General features: G+C 43.7%; 1 protein-coding gene across 3 annotated transcripts in view; it reads right to left on the bottom strand.

Annotated features, from left to right (window-relative positions):
- The window catches only part of LOC106583948 (voltage-gated potassium channel KCNC1), a 126,985-nt gene that overhangs the window by 59,206 nt on the left and 46,503 nt on the right, over positions 1-21,276 (bottom strand). For all 3 annotated transcript variants that reach the window (XM_014168651.3, XM_045705883.2, XM_014168655.3), the window contains exon 2: positions 8,370-9,330. In XM_014168651.3, coding sequence (XP_014024126.1) covers positions 8,370-9,330 — 961 coding nt within the window. The remainder of the gene's footprint in view (positions 1-8,369; positions 9,331-21,276) is intronic.

The following is a 21,276-nucleotide window of genomic DNA, read 5'->3' as shown; positions in this document are numbered from 1 at the left end:
ATCACTTTAGCACCGCCCTAAAAACCCGATTCAAATTCGACACAAACCTTCAAATAGGTATGTAATGACACATTATATCAACTCTTTATAGTGTTTTATCTATATTTTAGAGGCGATAAGGTGATAAGTTGGACAGATCAAGTGGGAAAAAAGCTGTTTCCCCACACGACATCTCTCCTTCTGACTATCACGCAATAGGTTTTGCTTCCCCACCTGCCATTTTTAAAAAGACCATGACGGAGCTCATTGCCTTCTTGAATCATGCAGAGATGGGCACCAGGAAGGTTTCGTCATTTATTTTGTTGGAAAGTGGAGAAATTGTGATTTACAATGGTATTGATATTACAGGTGATCTGGATGTATTACGTTTTTTGGGTGCTACAATAAGGTCAATTGTACGGACTAGCACGATGTACAAAAGTGAGTTAGTTTAAGTTACACATCCATAGGCATACAGGTATTGTTATCCTCCACTGCACAATAAACAAGAACATAGCTAGCTACTAGAGGTCGACCGATTAATCGGAATGGCCGATTAATTAGGGCCGATTTCAAGTTTTCATAACAATCGGAAATCGGTATTTTTGGACACCGATTTGGCCCAATTTTTTCATTTTTTTTTTACAACTTTATTTAACTAGGCAAGTCATTTAAGAACACATTCTTATTTTCAATGACAGCCTAGGAACGGTGGGTTAACTGCCTTGTTCAGGGGCAGAACGACAGATTCTTACCTTGTCAGCTCGGGGATTCAATCTTGCAACCTTACGGTTAACTAGTCCAACGCTCTAACCACCTGCTTTACATTGCACTCCACGAGGAGCCTGCCTGTTACGCGAATGCAGTAAGAAGCCAAGGTAAGTTGCTAGCTAGCATTAAACTTATCTTATAAAAAACAATCAATCATAATCACTAGCTAACTACACATGGTTGATGATATTACTAGTTTATCTAGCCTGTCCTGCGTTGCATATAATCGCTTAGGTACACGTTGCTCCAACGTGTACCTAACCATAAACATCAATGCCTTTCTTAAAATCAATACACAAGTATATATTTTTAAACCTGCATATTTAGTTAATATTGCCTGCTAACATGAATTTCTTTTAACTAGGGAAAATGTGTCACTTCTCTTGCAACAGAGTCAGGGTATATGCAGCAGTTTGGGCCGCCTGGCTCGTTGCGAACTGTGAAGACTATTTCCTCCTAACAAAGACAGCCAACTTCGCCAAACGGGGGATGATTTAACAAAAGCGCATTTGCGAAAAAAGCACAATCGTTCCACGACTGTACCTAACCAATGCCTTCCTTAAAATCAATTCACAGAAGTATATATTTTTAAACCTGCATATTTAGTTAAAAGAAATTCAGGTTAGCAGGCAATATTAACCAGGTGAAATTGTGTCACTTCTCTTGCGTTCATTGCACGCAGAGTCAGGGTATATGCAACAGTTTGGGCCGCCTGGCTCGTTGCGAACTAATTTGCCAGAATTTTACATAATTACGACATAACATTGAAGGTTGTGCAATGTAACAGGAATATTTAGACTTAGGGATGCCACCCGTTAGATAAAATACGGGACGGTTCCGTATTTCACTGAAAGGAAAAACGTTTTGTTTTCGAGATGATAGTTTCCGGATTCGACCATATTAATGACCTAAGGCTCGTATTTCTGTGTGTTTATTATATTATAATTAAGTCTATGATTTGATAGAGCAGTCTGACTGAGCGGTGGTAGGCACCAGCAGGCTCATAAGCATTTATTCAAACAGCACTTTTGTGCGTTTTGCCAGCAGCTCTTTGCTGTGCTTCAAGCATTGCGCTGTTTATGACTTCAAGCCTATCAACTCCCAAGATTAGGCTGGTGTAACCGATGTGAAATGGCTAGCTAGTTAGCGGTTAGCGGGTTTCAAACGTCACTCGCTCTGAGACTTGGAGTAGTTGTTCCCCTTGCTCTGCATGGGTAACGCTGCTTCGAGGGCGGCTGTTGTCGATGTGTTCCTGGTTCGAGCCCAGGTAGGAGCGAGGAGAGGGACAGAAGCTATACTGTTACACTGGCAATACTAAAGTGCCTATAAGAACATCCAATAGTCAAAGGTATATGAAATACAAATCGTATAGAGAAATAGTCCTATAATTCCTATAATAACTACAACCTAAAACTTCTTACCTGGGAATATGCTACAAGACCATGGTGCTTGCCTACGGAGCTGTGAGGGGAACGGCACCTCCGTACCTTCAGGCTCTGATCAGGCCCTACACCCAAACAAGGACACTGCGTTCATCCACCTCTGGCCTGCTGGCCCCCCTACCTCTGCGGAAGCACAGTTCCCGCTCAGCCCAGTCAAAACTGTTCGCTGGAACAAGCTCCCTCACGACGCCAGGACAGCGGAGTCAATCACCACCTTCCGGAGACACCTGAAACCCCACCTCTTTAAGGAATACCTGGGATAGGATAAAGTAATCCTTCTAACCCCCCCCCCCCCCCCCAAAAAAAAATATATAGATGTACTATTGTAAAGTGGTTGTTCCACTGGATATCTTAAAGGTGAATGCACCAATTTGTAAGTCGCTCTGGATAAGAGCGTCTGCTAAATGACGTAAATGTAAATGAATATTGAAGACTCATGTTAAAAGGAACCACCAGCTTTCATATGTTCTCATGTTCTGAGCAAGGAACTTAAACGTTAGCTTTCTTACATGGCACATATTGCACTTTTACTTTCTTCTCCAATACTTTGTTTTTGCATTATTGAGGCTAAATAGATTTTATTGATGTATTATATTAAGTTAAAATAAGTGTTCATTCAGTATTGTTGTAATTGTCATTATTACAAATAAATAAAAGAAATCGGCAGACTATAAGAGGTTAATCGGCAGCGGCACCCCCCCCCCCCCAATAATCGGTATCGGAATCGGTGTTGAAAAAAAATCATAATCGGTCGACCTCTACTAGCTACGTTATTTCATCTATCTGCATTGCATGGCAAATATCAGCAAGGCAAGCTTACAAAATTGTACATTCAATTTTAAGTAAATGCTTTAGCTAGCTAGATTCTTTACATCCACTGTTTCACAAGACAACAGCCTGGTTTGCTGGTTGTTTCAGGAGTCCCTAAAACAACCAACCAGAATTACAATTTCATACTCATGTCACAACACCCATAAAGCTAGCCAGCTAGCTGGCTTATGTTAGCTTGTCAGCTAGCTTGCTAAATCGCGATTTTCGTAAATTAACTTTATGATTAAAAAAATATGCATAATCGTTTGTCTCAACATTATCTAACATATTCCTGTCAACTGTACATTTTTTGCATGATTCGTTATGACGTTATACATTTGCTTCCAACCTAGTATTTTCGTCAGCCATCTTTGCTGAAGAAAGTCTCCAGCCTTGGGTCGCAGAGCGTCAAATTCGTCATGGGAACCACTCGATATGATTGGTCATCGCCCAGCGGTTGCCGCTGGTGATTTGTATAAAGTTGGGAAAAGTTTATTTCTCCACCACCTCCCACGCCACCTTCGCACCGCCCAAAGGTCCCCCGCCCTCTCCGCTTTCCTTCCATTGAAATGAATGGGAAGCGGTGCTTCACCGCGCGACACCCTGTGCTAGTGTATCATGCCCGTAGAATGCCAGCGCGTTCGGGCCCAGTAGACCAGCCAATCACAGGTGGCAAGTCCACCCAGCGGGGCTAGGAAGCCAAGCGCATCTAGACGTTATCTCACAGCGCAGATACCAAACTCCGGCTTCCAGCACACATAGGGTTGCCAACTTTCTCACTACCAAATAAGAGACAAAAGGTGGCGTGCCAGTGCACGGTGCCATGGCGGTGTAGGTATGGTGTTGTGTGAATGAATATACAGTGTATATTCATATTCTTATTAAATTGGAAAGGCAAAACATTTGTATATTCCATTTAGTCTATAGCTTGACTAAAACTGTATCATTATGTAAACTTATGTGAATAAACCTCAAAATAAATTATCGAAGAAATCTACATTTTGAACTTTACAGAAAAAAAAAAAAAAAAAAATACATTTCAAATTCAAAAGAGGAAAAGAGGGGCATGAGTCACTCACCAAGTCTACTTTTACCATGGATATTTTTTGCTGCTCTTGACTGACAAAGCAGTCCTTTGTCCTTTTGCATAGCCAGAGAGAAGTTCTTACATGACAAGTCACAGTTCACAGACATTTGAAGTTCCTTTTTGATCAGCTCTGTCACAGAGCCTCTGTGCTGCATCTGTTTCTTGAGTCTGGCCATTTAATGGTCATCAGAGAGAAAATCCTTTCTACAAAGGCATTTGAGCCTGGCACACAGAACAAATGAGACAATCCTGAACATGTTGATCAAGTTGGCTTTCCCTAGGTTTTGGAAAACTGCCACCCACTTCTCACTGGTGGATTTTGTGGTATCATGTCTGGCTTTCTGTATTTCCTCCCAGCAAGCACAAAACTCTTCATAGAGTTGGTCCATACTGACTGTCTCTGTCATTTTGAGGGCAACCACCACCTGCTCCAGGCCAGTGAAGGAGAGCTCCTCATAGAGGCCGATCAGTTTCACCATTACATTTTCTGGTGAGAAATCAAACCACTTGTCAATGTATGCAATGACAGTGTCATAGAACTTCAAAGTCCTGTTGCTGTTTGGACCTTTGTGCTGACAATTGTTTGTCCATCAGCTGCTTGGTCTGGTATCCAAAAAAGCTGTCCTGTTTCTGCCGAAGCATCTTCATTTTGAACTTTTGGACTTCCTTGTAAACATCTGTGATGCAGAGCGTTGTTTCCTCCAGGTTTTTTACGAGTTGGTCAAAAACACACCCCACGTTGTGGAAAAAGCACAGATAAATCTCAGCAGCTTTTGTTTTTTCTTCATACTCAAAAATACTCTTCGTCTCCCCAGGGGACCTGAAGTATGAAGTAAGAGCTGGCCAGCCTTGCAGGAGACGATCGACAGCTGGATGAAGAGAGAGCCATCATGTGCAAACCTGTCGCAGAATTTCACGCCACTCAATGTCAACAAAGGCAAAAAATGCTCGCAGTTCCTCTCTTCGGGAAGCAGATACTGAGAAGTGAGTGGCTGTAGATCTTTAAAACAATTGTCTCAATATCCAGTGACAGCTGATCGCAGGCGTGCTTGCAGGCATTATGAGCTATGTGAGCTGGGCAATTAGCTTTCAGAATGCGATTGTTGGCACTGCTCAATAACTGGTAAACGGAGTGGTGTTTTCCAAAGTTGACATTGGCATTATCTATTGCATAGGCTGTGATGTGTCTAATATCATCACTGTCTTCATGAAAGTCAAGTAACTTGCACTGCATTCCATCAGTCACAGAGAAATATCTCACGCACACTGGAAACATTTTTCTATTTCCCTTGATGGAGGCATCACTGGCAACTGAGAAATACACGGGCTCACCTTCGGTCAAGGACAGATCATCCAAAATATCCCGCAGTCTTTGGTCCTAAAACATTCATTGTAGTAATCATCTCAGCTTTTGTTCTTCCCAAGTCCATCTTCTTCACAACATTTGAGTCATGGAACAAAGCACCATTGAGCTTAAGAAGACAGTCGGTGCTGTTGTAGCTGAGTCCGTGTTTAACTGTATGGTACACATACGAGGCTTCAATTGCCGCAATTTTGTCATTTTCTGCAGTAGACGTCACGAAGAATGCACTGATATTGCTAGCACCTTTAGCTAGCGTGGCCTTCTTGTGCATTTCTGTGGATGCACGCTGAGTTAGGTCATTCTCCCCTCCATGGCCAACTGAGAATTCCCGATGGCATAAAGTACAGAAAGCTTTCGTCGAGTCACCTCTGACGGGCTTAACCCACATCTTTTTTGCTTCCTGTTTGTTGTAGCTGCCCAGTCTTTTCTTTTTTAGCAGGTTTATCCATATTTCCTTGATATGCCAAACTGACCGAACAACAACAGAAATTACTTTGCAGGAATTGCCTCATTTACGCTATACTGTGATTGGATGAATATACGGGACAAGGGAGGTCCCGTATGGGACAAATCAATTTAGCCCAATATAAGGGACATCCTGGCTAATACGGGACAGTTGGCAACCCTAAGCACACAACACAGCAAGGCAGGAAAGGAGTCAAAAGACTCTGATAGATTGCTGGAACACAGATGAAAAACCTGACCGTCGAGGAGTATCCAAGGCTAGTCGGCCCAAACGTGTCTAGACAGTCAGTCACAGCACAGATGTATCCTCTCTCGTCTTTCAGGGAGGGCACCACACCGGCACTATCTCCTCGTGTCGAAACCAGCAGATGTCCCTGCTTGGTTTACTAGCGATTTTAACACTTCGATTGCTTTGATCCTGTAGCATTTTAGATTTTGACTGTTGTTTAACTTTCGCAGCCTATAACGGTTTTGCAAAGTAATAAAAACGTGTAACACTTGAAACAAACAAACAGTGTGACACAACATGCTTAGCGAAACTGCCCTGCCGCCATCTTGATTGTACAGATGTGTTGGTCCATACCTCACGACCTGAAATAAAAGATCCCAGGACTAAAAAGCATGTTCAACGGAAATTCTTGATTTAAATAGTTTTTTACTCTAGGCTTAATCTGTTTCCCAGAAACTGGCTCTACAACTTTCAAACAGAGCCTAGTTGGTTACTCCACACCAATCCTCTCTCCCTACTTACATTTTAGTCATTTAGCAGAGGCTTTTATCCAGAATGACTTACAGTAGTGAATGCATACATTTTAATACTTTTTTTTGCTATTAGTCCCTGTGGGAATTGAACTCAAAATCCTAGCGCTGCAAGCAGCCATGCTCTACAGACTGAGCTACACTTGTCTCCCCTCCTGGGCTGTAAGCTGTGTTGACAGAAGGAGCTCTTTCGGCTGTGTGAACTCACCAGCTGATCGGGACTGGCATGTCCCTACAAACACACACACAAAAAAAAGCCTATTTATTACTAGTGTGGGGGGTTGCTAGTGCAAGAGGGAAATAGGCCTATATGATGTACCTATATGCATGTAAGTGTGTGTGTGTGTGTGTGTGTGTGTGTGTGTGTGTGTGTGTGTGTGTGTGTGTGTGTAATGTATTACTTGTCAATTCAGTGTTTCCCCTATATTCATTTAGCTGGTTGTTCTGTTGGTTGTTCTGACACACAACTTTAACATTCACTGCCCTTGACATACTCACATCTTGCAGAAATGTTGCCAGCGATTTTAAATGTAACCTGCTAAATAGTTGCATTTGAAAATGTTGAGTACTCAATTATTTAATTGAATACAAACACAGATTCCAGTACTTGAGTACTCGCGCACATCCCAAGTATGTGTGTGTGCACATGCGTGCGTGTATGTGCACATGCACGTGTGTGTGCGTGTGTGTGCGTGAGTGAGTGAGTGAGTGCACGCGTGCGAGCGTGTATGTATCAGGCTCTGAGTAGCCTACATATGTATATTGAGGGGCCCTCTAGAATGCCATTTTACATGCTTCTCAACTTCTCTCTTGTCATAACTAATCCTTCTCCCAATCTACCCCCAACCCTCCACCCATCACCCCCCAACACCCGCTCTACTCTTCAAGTTTAATTACATTTCTGTCCACTGTCAAACAGCGTTTTGACAGGCCAATCTTCCCAACCAAATATTTATAAACGTTAAAGCCGACGTGTTGAGAGCTCCCCAGCAGAGCGAGAAGGATGAGGGTGGAGGGGTGGCTAGGGGGGGTTAGATTATGGGATCACCCTGCTCTATACAGAGCTACGGTGTCTATCTGACCTCATCAGCTTGTGTGTGTGTGTGTGTGTGTGTGTGTGTGTGTGTGTGTGTGTGGTGTGTGTGTGTGTGTGTGTGTGTGTGTGCGGCCTCAGCTTCCCTATTTAACATGGTTACAAATCCACTCCATTTCTCCCCACACTCTCTAATCGGGTTAATTCTACAGACTGGAGAGGGATGGAAACACACACACACACACTCCACATACCCACACATGCGGTAGAAAGGGAGGATTGTGATGGTTGGGAACCATAATCTGACAAAGTGCTATTTAAGACTGTTCCAGTATTTTATGGGTGATCTTTATTGGCTAAAGTACAGTACAGTGATTCAGACGTGGGGTATATGTTTTGGTACATTGGGTTAGTTATATGTGACTCAGAGACAAGCCGAGACACCACATCATGTAGAGAAAGTGATCGGGGTAATTTGATCATAATATTGCAATATTAGTGTGGGATGCTGCAGGTCACCAGCAGTCAGTCACTCTAGATAGATTCCAAATATACTTAATCCGCACACACAAACACTCACACAGGCGTGTGCACGCACATACATGCCTCTCCTCCCCTTCTCTCCCTTCATCCAGCTCCTCCCTCCCCTTCTCGACTCACCTGTCCTGTTGATCTCGATGATCTCCTCCTGGGCCAGAGGGCAGTCCCCTCCCCCCAGGCTGCCTGAGCCCACCATACCCGGCCCGGCAGTGGCCATGGCCAGGGCATCTGGCTTGCAGTAGTTGGGCGAGCCCGGCATGGTGGGCCGAGGGATGTGCTTGCCCTTCCTCTTGGGCAGCTTCTGCTTGGCCATGGCCAGTGAGTAGTACATGCCAAAGTTGTTGACAATAACGGGCACAGGCATGGCGATGGTCAGCACCCCCGCCAGGGCGCACAGTGCGCCCACCAGCATCCCCGACCACGTCTCAGGGTACATGTCCCCATAGCCCAGAGTGGTCATGGTGACCACGGCCCACCAGAAGCCAATGGGGATGTTCTTGAAGTTTGTGTGTTTGGCGGCCGTAGGGTCGTCAGGGTCGGCACCGATGCGCTCGGCATAGTAGATCATGGTGGCGAAGATGAGCACCCCGAGGGCGAGGAAGATGATGAGGAGGAGGAACTCGTTGGTACTGGCGCGGAGCGTGTGGCCCAGCACTCGCAGGCCCACAAAGTGACGAGTCAACTTGAAGATACGCAGGATCCTGACGAAGCGCACCACTCGCAGGAAGCCCAACACGTCTTTGGCGGCTTTGGAATCCAGACCGCTGAGAGCCACCTCCAGGTAGAAGGGCATGATGGCAATAAAGTCAATGATATTGAGGGTGCTACTGAAGAACTCCTTCTTGCAGGGGCAGAAGATCACGCGCATCATGACCTCAATGGTGAACCAGATGACGCACGTTCCCTCCACATAGGTGAGCCAGCCATCGGTCACCACCTCGTAGACGATCTCCTGACTTGTCACATTGCCCACCGTCACGTTTTCTGTTTTGTTGTAGATAGTGTTGAAGGCCTCATGCGTCTCCAGGCAGAAGGTGGTGATGGAGATGAGGATGAACAGAAGGGAGAGGAACGCACAGTACTGGAGGAGAGGAGAGAGGGAGAGAGAAGGAGAGAGAAAGATGGTTAGGTTCAAGTTTTTTTAACTTAGTTGCCTGTTACAGGATTATGTTTCTTAGGCTCATTGAATTCTCACCGAAGCCTAACCCAAAGGATCACATTGATTTACAGATTAATGTCATCCACATACTGTATCACAGAAAACATGCAGCAACAGAGGTTAACCTAAACTGCAAAAAAAAGAAACACCAATGGTTCCCACTTTTCATGAATAGATCTGTTTTACACAGTTTTAGGTCTAAAGCCAACGATTACACAGGCACTCTGATGAACTCACAGTTCAACTGAACAAACCACATACCAACCATGCAGTCAGGATTGGGGAGTAATGGATTACATGGATAGCAAAAAAAATGTGACTGTAATTCGTTATGTTACCAGCAAAAATATTGTCATCAGATTACAGAGACTTTTGAAGAACTAGATGATTACTTCTAGGATTACTTTTACATTCAGAAAAGACGTTTGCACAAAAATTATTTGACACCTTTCTGTTTTTTCAATGACATTTTCAGTGCAAATTTAAGTTTGTTCCGCCTGAGCGAGTGACCACAAGTCAGAGACCACTATGATGACACAAAACTAGCTGAAATCACTCAGTTCTGCCTCAAGGACAAGACTCATAAATGTCAAACTGCTAAAGAGGTCATTAGAAGTTGAAAAAGACAAACATTGTCTTCTTCTAATGATTACCAACAACGATGAGACAGCCTACAGGGAGGAGATGAGGGCTCTGGGAATGTGGTGCCAGGAAAATAACCTCTCACTCAACATCAACAAAACTAAGGAGATGATCGTGGACTTCAGGAAACAGCAGATGGAGCACCTCCCTATCCACGTCGATGGGACCGAAGTAGGAGGGCCAAAAATATCATCAAGGACATCAACATCCTGAGCCACTGCCTGTTCACCCCGCTATCATCCAGAAGGCAAGGTCAGTACAGGTGCATCAAAGCTGAGACAGAGAGACTGAAAAACAGCTTCTATCTCAAGGCCATCAGACTGCTAAACAGCCATCACTAGCACATCAGAAGCCTATAGACCTAGATTAGGAATCACTGGCCACTTTTAGAAATGGATCTCAAGACACTTTAATAATGTTCCGTATCTTGCATTACTCATCTCATATGTATAAACTGCACTCCACACTATTCCACGGTATCTTAGCCACTTTTAAATTGTGTTTACATATTGCATCACCCATTTCATATGTACAGTTGAAGTCGGAAGTTTACATACACTTAGGTTGGAGTCATTAAAACTCGTTTTTCAACCACTCCACAAATTTCTTGTTAACAAACTATAGTTTTGGCAAGTCGGTTTAGTAATTTTTTCAACAATTGTTTACAGACAGATTATTTCATTTATAATTCACTGTATCACAATTCCAGTGGGTCAGAAGTTTACATACACTAAGTTGACTGTGCCTTTAAACAGCTTGGAAAATTCCCAAAGATGATGTCATGGCTTTAGAAGCTTCTGATAGGCTAATTGACATCATTTGTGTCAATTGGAGGTGTACCTGTGGATCTATTTCAAGGCCTACCTTCAATCTCAATGCCTCGTTGCTTGACATCATGGGAAAATCAAAAGAAATCAGCCAAGACATCAGAAAGAAAATTGTAGACTTCCACAAGTCTGGTTCATCCTTGGGAGCAATTTCCAAATGCCTGAAGGTACCATGTTCATCTGTACAAACAATAGTACACAAGTATAAACACCATGGGACCACGCAGCCGTCATACCGCTCAGGAAGGAGACGCGTTCTGTCTCCTAGAGATGAACGTACTTTGGTGTGAAAAGTGCAAATCAATCCCACAACAACAGCAAAGGACCTTGTGAAGATGCTGGAGGAAACAGGTACAAAATATCTATATCCACAGTAAAACGAGTCCTATATCGACATAACCTGAAAGGCCGCTCAGCAAGGAAGAAGCCACTGCTCCGAAACCGCCATAAAAAAGCCAGACTACGGTTTGCAACTGCACATGGGGACAAAGATCGTACTTTTCGGAGAAATGTCCTCTGGTCAGATGAAACAGAAATAGAACTGTTTGGCCATAATGACCATCGTTATGTTTGGAGGAAAAAGGGGCATTTACAATTTGAGAATGTAACAAGTTGTTAATGCAATTTCAGATAAACTCAATAAAACTAGTTTAAAATATAATGAACATGTCTACATTTCAGCTGTTTCAAAAACATTACTCTGCTATTAGTATTTTTACTGTATGAATGTTGGGCTCAAGGACACATTTCTGTTTACACTCCCCTGCTTAGAGGGGGGGCATCTGTCGGACGAGTGTCGTGCGCGACCTCCGGAGGTAGCATTCGAGATGTGAGAAATACGCAAGTTTACATTATAGTAGTTTGTCTCGAGAATAGATACCAGTAGAATCTCTGGAAATTCTCGTCAATGAGAATAGACCCATAGCTTTGCCCTATCAGCTGACTGTGAATGTAAATAAAATATTTGCTGAATGAATGTTCTCTGATAGGTAGCTATATCCAGTGAAGGGTGCCGGTGCTGTGCTGCGTTTTGGGTCATTGCAGTGGTACTGTAGTGTGCATTCAGACCTGTGCTTCTGATAAAAGACGGAAGATAGGTGGTGCCAGACACCACAAACAACAGACCAAAAATACACACGAGAGGAGAGAGAGAGAGAGAGAGAGAGGAGAGAGAGAGAGAGAGAGAGGAGAGAGAGAGAGAGAGAGAGATGAGCTAAAACAGTATGGACATCCTGAATGCTGCAATCTCATTGACATTGCACTGAGACAGAAAGAGAGAGAGGGAGAGAAAGAGAGAAAGAGCTGGGGGAAAAGAAAGGCGGAGGTAGAAAACCTCCGGAGGGGGGTTGAAGATAGAGTGCGACTGTACAGTAGAGACAGAGAGAGGTGGAAAGAGGAAGAGGGAGATGAATAGAGAGCGAGGGAGAGAAAGAGAGAGAGAGATGGGGGTTAGTGAGTTACGACGCTGTGGGCAATGCGCGGCCACCATTATGAAAACAGACATGTCATGTTCGCCTTCACATAGATAAATGTCTAGCGATTGAGCCGGTGTGCCTGTTTAAAGCACCAGGCCTTTTCTCCTATCGGCCCCTCTGGATCAATAGTATCTGTTCATCTCAGGCACATGGAACCTCACTCTCTCTCACACAACCGATCTGAACCCAAACTAACCCAACCCAGCTTCAACACAACCTCAACCCAGCCTAACCCAACCTCAACCTCAACCCAGCCTAACCCAACCCAACCTCAACCCAGCCTAACCCAACCCAACCTCAACCCAGCCTAACCAAACCCAACCTCAACCCAGCTTCAAATCAACATAACCTAACCCAACTTCAGCCCAGCCTCAACCAAACCTAACACAACCTCAACTCAACCAAGCCTCAACCAAACTTAACCTAAACCAACCTCAATCTAACCCAGCCTCAACCTAAACTAACTCAACCAAGCCTCAACCTAACCAATCTGCAACCCAGACTCAAACTATGGCTGGGCAATATATTGAATTAATTAGATTCACTCGAAAGTATGTTTTAGCACGATATTCCAAATGCCTGTATTTTTTTATGGGGGTTTATGTCCACTTGTTCTCGTGTTGTCTTTTTGGTCTTGCTCCTTCTGCTGTGACTTCCAATTTACACACAAACACCAAACTCATCCCCCTGCCACTGAGAACATCAAATAGGAAAAATAACTTCTTTCTCTCCGACAACATGCGGTTTCTACTCGCCATTGCGGTTTGGTCCAACAGAACCGCTCACATGGACGCCAAAACACTTCCTGGATGCTAAAATTATAATAGTTTGGCTAATTTCAGTTTATGTGACAAAACAAGCAAGTATAGTGTAAAGAATCATTGTACCGTCTAAACTGCTGTGAAAAATATTTTGGATTAACAAAAAAAGACTGTATTTTAAGCTGTTTGAAGCTTAAACCAAAAGTAAAAGACGCAAAAAAAGAAAACTTAAGAGCAAAGTGGACAGGCTAGCATGCTGTTCAAACAGTGGGAGATGGACAGAAGGGTGTATTCATACCAATTCACCTGTTCTACCTTGTTAGCTAGCAAATTTGTGGGCTATACTCGGCCTTGTCTCAGGATGGTAAATTGGTGATTGAAGATATCCCTCTAGTGGTGTGGGGGCTGTGCTTTGGCAAAGTGGGTGGGGTTATATCCTGCCTGTTATGCCCTGTCCGGGGGTATCATCAGATGGGGCCACAGTGTCTCCTGACCCCTCCTGTCTCAGCCTCCAGTATTTATGCTGCAGTAGTTTGTGTCGGGGGGCTAGGGTTAGTCTGTTATATCTGGAGTATTTCTCCTGTCTTATCCGGTGTCCTGTGTGAATTTAAGTATGCCCTCTCTAATTCTTTCTTTCTTTCTCTCTCTATGTCGGAGGACCTGAGCCCTAGGACCATGCCTCAGGACTACCTGGCATGATGATTCCTTGCTGTCCCCAGTCCACCTGGCCGTGCTGCTGCTCCAGTTTCAACTGTTCTGCCTGCAGCTATGGAACCCTGACCTGTTCACCGGACGTGCTACCTGTCCCAGACCTGCTGTTTTCAACTCTCTAGAGACAGCAGGAGCGGTAGAGATACTCTCAATTTACTCCTGAGGTGCTGACCTGTTGCACCCTCGACAACTACTGTGATTATTATTATTTGACCATGCTGGTCATTTATGAACATTTGAACATCTTGGCCATGTTCTGTTATAATCTCCACCCGGCACAGCCAGAAGAGGACTGGCCACCCCTCATAGCCTGGTTCCTCTCTAGGTTTCTTCCTAGGTTTTGGCCTTTCTAGGGAGTTTTTCCTAGCCACCATGCTTCTACACCTGCATTGCTTGCTGTTTGGGGTTTTAGGCTGGGTTTCTGTACATAAATACATTTGATTTGATTTGAATAGATCCAAGTTGGATAAACTTTAAATATAAAGATTAGCTGGCTACGCACTAGCACATGGGATTGTTCTTCAGAGATTGCTTTTGAGACCTGTGTACATTTTCTATAATGGCTGCTACAAGTTGTTGGTCATTATTAGTGATTGTGCATTATGCATGGTTCTGGTAATACATTTAACAAAAATGGCATTTTCATAGGCAGTTAAACTATTTTGATAAAATAATTACATTATTAGTGGGTCATTATTGTGGAAGGTAGCCAAAGTATAATTTCACAAGCCCTGAATTCATCAAATTATTGTTGAGGACAAGAGGACAAGTACATTAGATTGTCTAGTTTGAGAAACAGACGCCTCACAAATCCTCAACTGGCAGCTTCATTAAATAGTACCCGCAAAACACCAGTCTCAACGTCAACAGTGAATGACTCAGGGATGCTGGCCTTCTAGGCAGAGTTGCAAAGAAAAAGCCATATCTCAGACTGGCCAATAAAAATAAAAGATTAAGATGGGCAAAAGAACAGACACTGGACAGAGGAACTCTGCCTAGAAGGCCAGCATCCCGGAGTCGCCTCTTCACTGTTGACATTGAGACTGGTGTTTTGCAGGTTCTATTTAATGAAGCTGCCAGTTGAGGACTTGTGAGGCATCTGTTTCTCAAACTAGACACTAATGTACTTGTCCTCTTGCTCAGTTGTGCACTGGTGCCTCCCACTCCTCTTTCTATTCTGGTTAGAGCCAGTTTGCTCTGTTCTGTGAAGGGAGAAGTACACAGCGTTGTACGAGATCTTCAGTTTCTTGGCAATTTCTCACATGGAATAGCCTTCATTTCTCAGAACAAGTATAGACTGATGAGTTTCAGAAGAAAGTTCTTTGTTTCTGGCCATTTTGAGCCTGTGATCAAACCCACAAATGCTGATGCTCCAGATACTAGTCTAAACTAGTCTAAAGAAGGACAGTTTTATTGCTTATTTAATCAGAACAACAGTTTTTAGCTGTGCTAACATAATTGCAAAAGGCTTTTCTAATGATAAGTTAGTCTTTTAAAATGATAAACTTGGATTAGCTAACACAGCGTGCCATTGGAACACAGGAGTGATGGTTGCTGATAATGGGCCTCTGTACGCCTATGTAGATATTCCATTAAAAATCAGCCATTTCCAGCTACAACAGTCATTTACAACATTAACAATGTCTACACTGTATTTCTGATCAATTTGATGTTTTTAATGAACAAAGTTTTTTGCTTTTCTATCAAAAACAAGGACATTTCTAAGTGACCCCAAACTTTTGAACGGTAGTGTATATTCTGAATCGCCCATAAATGTGAAAAAAAATGGAGGTATGATTATTAGGCCATATCGCCCAGCCTCTCTTTCTCTGACTCGCCCTCTGCCTTTCTCTCTGTCTTTCTCTGCCTCAGTCTCTATATGCCTCTCTTTTTCTGCATATCTCCGGCTCTCCCTCCCCTTCCCTCTGCCTCTGCATCTCCCTCTGCATCTCTGCCCCTCTGTCTCTGCCCCTCTGTCTCTGCCCCTCTGTCTTTGTCTCTGCCACCCAATGAATTCCCTTTATGTAACACGTCATTACAGTCACTTATATACGCGTGTGTGTGTGTGTGTGTGTGTGTGTGTGTGTGTGTGTGTGTGTGTGTGTGTGTGTGTGTGTGTGTGTGTGTGTGGTGCTGCTGCTGCTGTTTCCCTCTCTGCAGCGTTCCCCTCCCCTCCTCTCTGTTCCCTCGCTATCCTCTTCCTCCTCCCCTTTCTTTCTCACAGAAATCCCTCTCTCTCTCTCTCTCTCTCTCTCTCTCTCTCTCTCTCGCTCACTTGCTCGCTCTCTACCTCTAGATCTTTAGCTCTCCCATACCTCCACACTCCTCCTCGGTCTCTCTCTGTCTCTCACTCTCTCTCCCTCCCCTTCCCTCTCTCTCTGGTTTATGCAGTAAGCTGCCTGAATGTATCGGGATCCTTCCAGAGCCCTGGCTGCAGAGTAGCAGTCGTCTTGCGAAATGCCTGCTCAGATCTCAGTATTGAGAGAAACACGTACATCTGGATAAGGAGCTTGCATTTCATACTACACAAACGTAAAACATACAAGCACACACACATGCAGGTGCACACATACAACAAAATCCCTCTAATTTCCCAAAATATTAAAACCTAAACACACTCAACCGACATTATGAATATCAAACCAACCCAGCCCAAAATGACAAGTGGCTCCAGTGTACCTTTACTACAGTACATTATATTATAGATGTCTTTGAGGATGTGTCTCAAATGCAGCAGTCGGGTCAATCTTCTCATGACAGATTAATTTAAAAAAACACAGCCCAAATGAGTGGTCTGGATACTCCTGGGAGAGCTGCTTAATTCCCCCAGCCTATTAACATGAACTAATTTAACAAGTCTCATCTCATCTCACTGTGGCCTGGAAACGCTGATGATGAGGAGACCCGTTTCCGTGCCGACTAGAGACACCGCCGAGCTCATTGCCTGTGATGTCACCTGCCTCGCCTCGCCATCCTAAAGCACTCAAGCTCCACTTTTGGGGACACTTTTTTTGTATGTGTTTGCAAATCTTGTTTCTCTTTCCATTGGATCTTTCTCTTTCTGTTGCTTTATCAAACATTTAACGGTTCCCTCCATTGACATGCATGTTTTATTATAGATGGTGTGAGTATTTGTTTGTGTGTGTGTGTGTGTGTGTGTGTGGAGATGTTTAACTATACTTGTGTGGCGAGAAGTCCCCACAAGATTGGTAAACAAACATTTGGCCAACTGAGGACATTTTGTCAGTCCCCACTTGGAAAAAGGCTAATTCTAGTGAGTTTAGGGTTAGAATTAGTGTTAGGGTTAGAATTAGCGTTTGGGGTTAAAGGTTAGGTTTAGGAGTTAGGTTTAGGGTTAAGGTCAGGATTAAGGTTAGGTTTAGGGTTAGGGGTTAAGGAAAATATGATTTGAGCGTCCACAAGCTGAAACAAGAGGTGAGTGTGTGTGTGCATGCGTGTGTGCGTGCGTGAGTGTGTGCATGCGTGTGTATGTGTGTGTGTGTGTGTGTGTGTGTGTGTGTGTGTGTGTGTGTGTGTGTGTGTGTGTGTGTGTGTGTGTGTGTGTGTGTGTGTGTGTGTGTGTGTGTACACATGCGTGTGTATGTCTGTGTGTAATCTTGGCTGGCGCAAAAGCCTGCCATTCCCCTGTCCCTTGCAGTTGCAGGGTGAGATTTTCCCCTTTTCTAGCAGCTCACAGGCCCCTACTATCCTCCTAACCTTTAGTCCATGACTGTGCCTTCAAATCCTTACTTCCTCGGGCCTTGTTTCCTCCATCCTTGTTCCCTTGGAGGAACAGATCGAAGATCCCTCCCCTCTGACCTCCTCTTCAAAAACGCTTTGAGAGGGAGGTGAAGAATGGAGGAAACAATGATAGAGGAGGCAAGGATTTGATGGCTAGTGATATTTTCAGACACAGGAGGAAAGTGTGCTGAATGAACTCTGTAGGTTCATTGAGCACATCACGTCTTAAACGTCTCAAAGCTCCCCGGGGAGTTCCTGAGATGATACTGTATGGCTGTGTCCCAAAATGGCACCCTATTCTCTAGATAGTGCACTACTGTTGACCAGTACTCATAAGGCTCTGGTCAAAAGTAGTGCACTATGTAGGGGAATAGGGTGCAGGGTCCTGGTCAAAGGTAGTGCACTATATAGGGAAAAGGGTGCCATTTGGGACGCAGTCAGACTAACAACACACCTACTCATGGAGATGGACTGGCAGACGGCCCTTCTGGTAGAGGTCAAGTCAGAGGAAAGGCCTAATCTCTACCTCCACCCTTCTCCTGAAGTGTATGGGTTTAAAAATGGTGGAAACTCTCCTCCAGCCAATGCTTACACCAATCCAATTATTTTAAATGCATGCAGGGAAGGGTGGAGAATGGGGATGCATGGGCCTCGGTTAAAAGTTGTGCACTACATAGGGAACAGGGTTCCATTTCAGACACAGCCCTGGTCTACCTGACCCAGATGTAAGCGTGACAGTGACGAGGGTAGTGCTGTGAGGAGAACACTTAGTAGTGGGGTTTCAGTCACACTGAGACAACGGGGTTGTCTTGAAGGCTATATTTTTCTGAGCTCCGATACACACACACACACACACACACACACACACACACACACACACACACACACACACACACACACACACACACACACACACACACACACACACACACACACACACAGTGAGTCTGTCAGTCAGTCGCACACACACACTGACACACACACCGACACACACACACACACACACACACACACACACACACACACACACACACACACACACACACACACACACACACACACACACACACACACACACAGTGAGTCTGTCAGTCAGTCGCACACACACACTGACACACACACCGACACACACACACACACCGACACACACACACACACACACACACACACACACACACACACACACACACACACACACACACACAGTGAGTCTGTCAGTCAGTCGCACACACACACTGACACACACACCGACACACACACACACACACACACACACACACACACACACACACACACACACACACACACACACACACACACACACACACACACACACACACCACACACACACACACAGACTCCACACTGCAATGGTCTGAACATAATACTGAACACTGCAATGGTCTGAGGACATCTTTAAACACTGCACCAATATGAAAACCCTCGACATTGCAGCAGAGTAGAGGAGGAGGGGGGAAGAGAACAGAAAGAGGAGAGAGGTAGAGGGGAGTGAGATGAGGGGGAGAAAGAGAGAGAAGTGGAGAGAAGGGGGAAGGAAGAAAGAAAGAAAGAAAGAAAGAAAGAAAGAAAGAAAGAAAGAAAGAAAGAAAGAAAGAAAGAAAGAAAGAAAGAAAGAAAGAAAGAAAGAAAGAAAGAAAGAAAGAAAGAAAGAAAGAAAGAAAGAAAGAAAGAAAGAAAGAAAGAAAGAAAGAGAAGGAGAGGGAAATGACTGGACCAATGTCTTAGAGAGAGTAGGAATTAAATTAAAATGTAGGATGAAGGTGGCGCTGATTAATAAATTGTTGTTTTCATAAATAAGTGATTATTTACAGTGGTTACGTCTTATGAATAAACGTGTGATATCAGTAGATCAGTCTGCCTGGAAAAGTGACCAGCAGGAATACTTAAGAATTAGAAATTACATTTGAAAGGTCTTAGGTTTGTCAATGGACATGACTGGGGTGTTTCTAAACAGTTTTTGGGGTATTTTTGGTATGTTATTAGGATCCCCATTAGCTGTTACAAAAGCAGCAGCTACTCTTCCTGAGGTCCACACAAAACATGACATAATACAGAACATCAATAGACAAGAACAGCTCATGGACAGAACTATATAAAAAAAATTAAAGGCACACGTAGCCTACATATCAATGCCTACACACAAACTATCTAGGTCAAATAGGGGCGAAGTGTTGTGCCGTGAGGTGTTGCTTAATCTGTTTTTTGAAACCAGGTTTGCTGTTAATTTGCGCAATATGAGATGGAAGGAAGTTCCATGCGATACGGGCTCTATATAATACTGTACGCTTTCTTGAATTTGTTCTGAATTTGGGGACTGTGAAAAGACCACTGGTGGCATGTCTGGTGGGGTAAGTGTGTATTTCAGAGCTGTGTGTAAGTTGACTATGCAAACAATTTTGGATTTCCAACACATGAATGTTTCTTATAAAAAGAAGAAGTGATGCTGTCAGTCTCTCCTCAACTCTTAGCCAAGAGAGACTTGCATGCATAGTATTTATATCAGCCCTCTGATTACAATGAAGAGCAAAACGTGCCGATCTGTTCTGGGCCAGCTGCAGCTTAACTAGGTATTTCCTTGCAGCACTGGACCACACGACTGGACAATAATCAAGATTAGACAAAACTAGAGCCTACATAACTTGTTTTTTGGAGTGTGGTGTCAAAAAAGCAGAGCATCTCTTTATTACGGACAGACCTCTCCCCATCTTTACAACCATTGAATCTATATGTTTTGACCATGACAGTTTACAATCTAAAGGTAACGCCAAGTAATTTAGTTTCCTCAACTTGTTCAACAGCCAAACCATTCATTACCAGATTCAGCTGAGATCTGGAACTTAGGGAATTATTTGTACCAAATACAATGCTCTTAATTTTACAGATGTTCAGGACCAGTGTATTACTGGCCACCCATTCAAAACAGACTGCAACTCTTTGTTAGGGGTTTCAGTGACTTCATTAGCTGTGGTAGCTGATGCGTATATGGTTGAATCATCAGCATAGATGGACACACATGCTTTGTTTAATGTCAGTGGCGGGTCATTGGTAAAAATAGAAAAGAGTAGAGGGCCTAGAGAGCTGCCCTGCGGTACACCACACTTTACATGTTTGACATTAGAGAAGCTTCCATTAAAGAAAACCCTTTAGTTCTATTAGATAGATAGATCTGAATTCACGATATGGCAGAGGTTGAAAAACCATAACACATATGTTTTTTCAACAGGTTATGGTCAATAATATCAAAGGCTCCACTGAAATCTAACAGTACAGCTCCCACAATCTTCTTATTATCCATTTCTTTCAACCAATCATCAGTCATTTGTGTCAGTGCAGTACATGTTGAGTGTCCTTCTCTATAAGCATGCTGAAAGTCTGTGTTGTAGCATTGTATTTGGTCAAACACAACTTTTTCCAACAGTTTTCTAAGAGCTGGCAGCAAGCTTATAGGTCTGCTGTTAGAACCAGTAAAGGCCACTTTACCACTCTTGGGTAGCGGAATTACATTGGCTTCCCTCCAGGCCTGAGGACATGTAAGGCTCAGATTAAAAATATGACAGATAGGAGTGGCTATGGAGTCAGCTACCATCCTCAGTAGCTTTCTATCTAAGTTGTCAATGCCAAGAGGTTTGCCATTATTGATTGATAACAATACTTTTTCTACCTCTCCCACTCGAACTTTACAAAATTCAA

This window comes from Salmo salar, chromosome 23 (genome assembly GCF_965601325.2).
Source record: "Salmo salar chromosome 23, fSalSal1, whole genome shotgun sequence".
NCBI classification, from domain to species: Eukaryota; Metazoa; Chordata; class Actinopteri; order Salmoniformes; family Salmonidae; genus Salmo; species Salmo salar.
The sequence above is the reverse complement of the archived record's forward strand: the minus strand, read 5'-3'. Positions and strand labels throughout refer to the sequence as shown.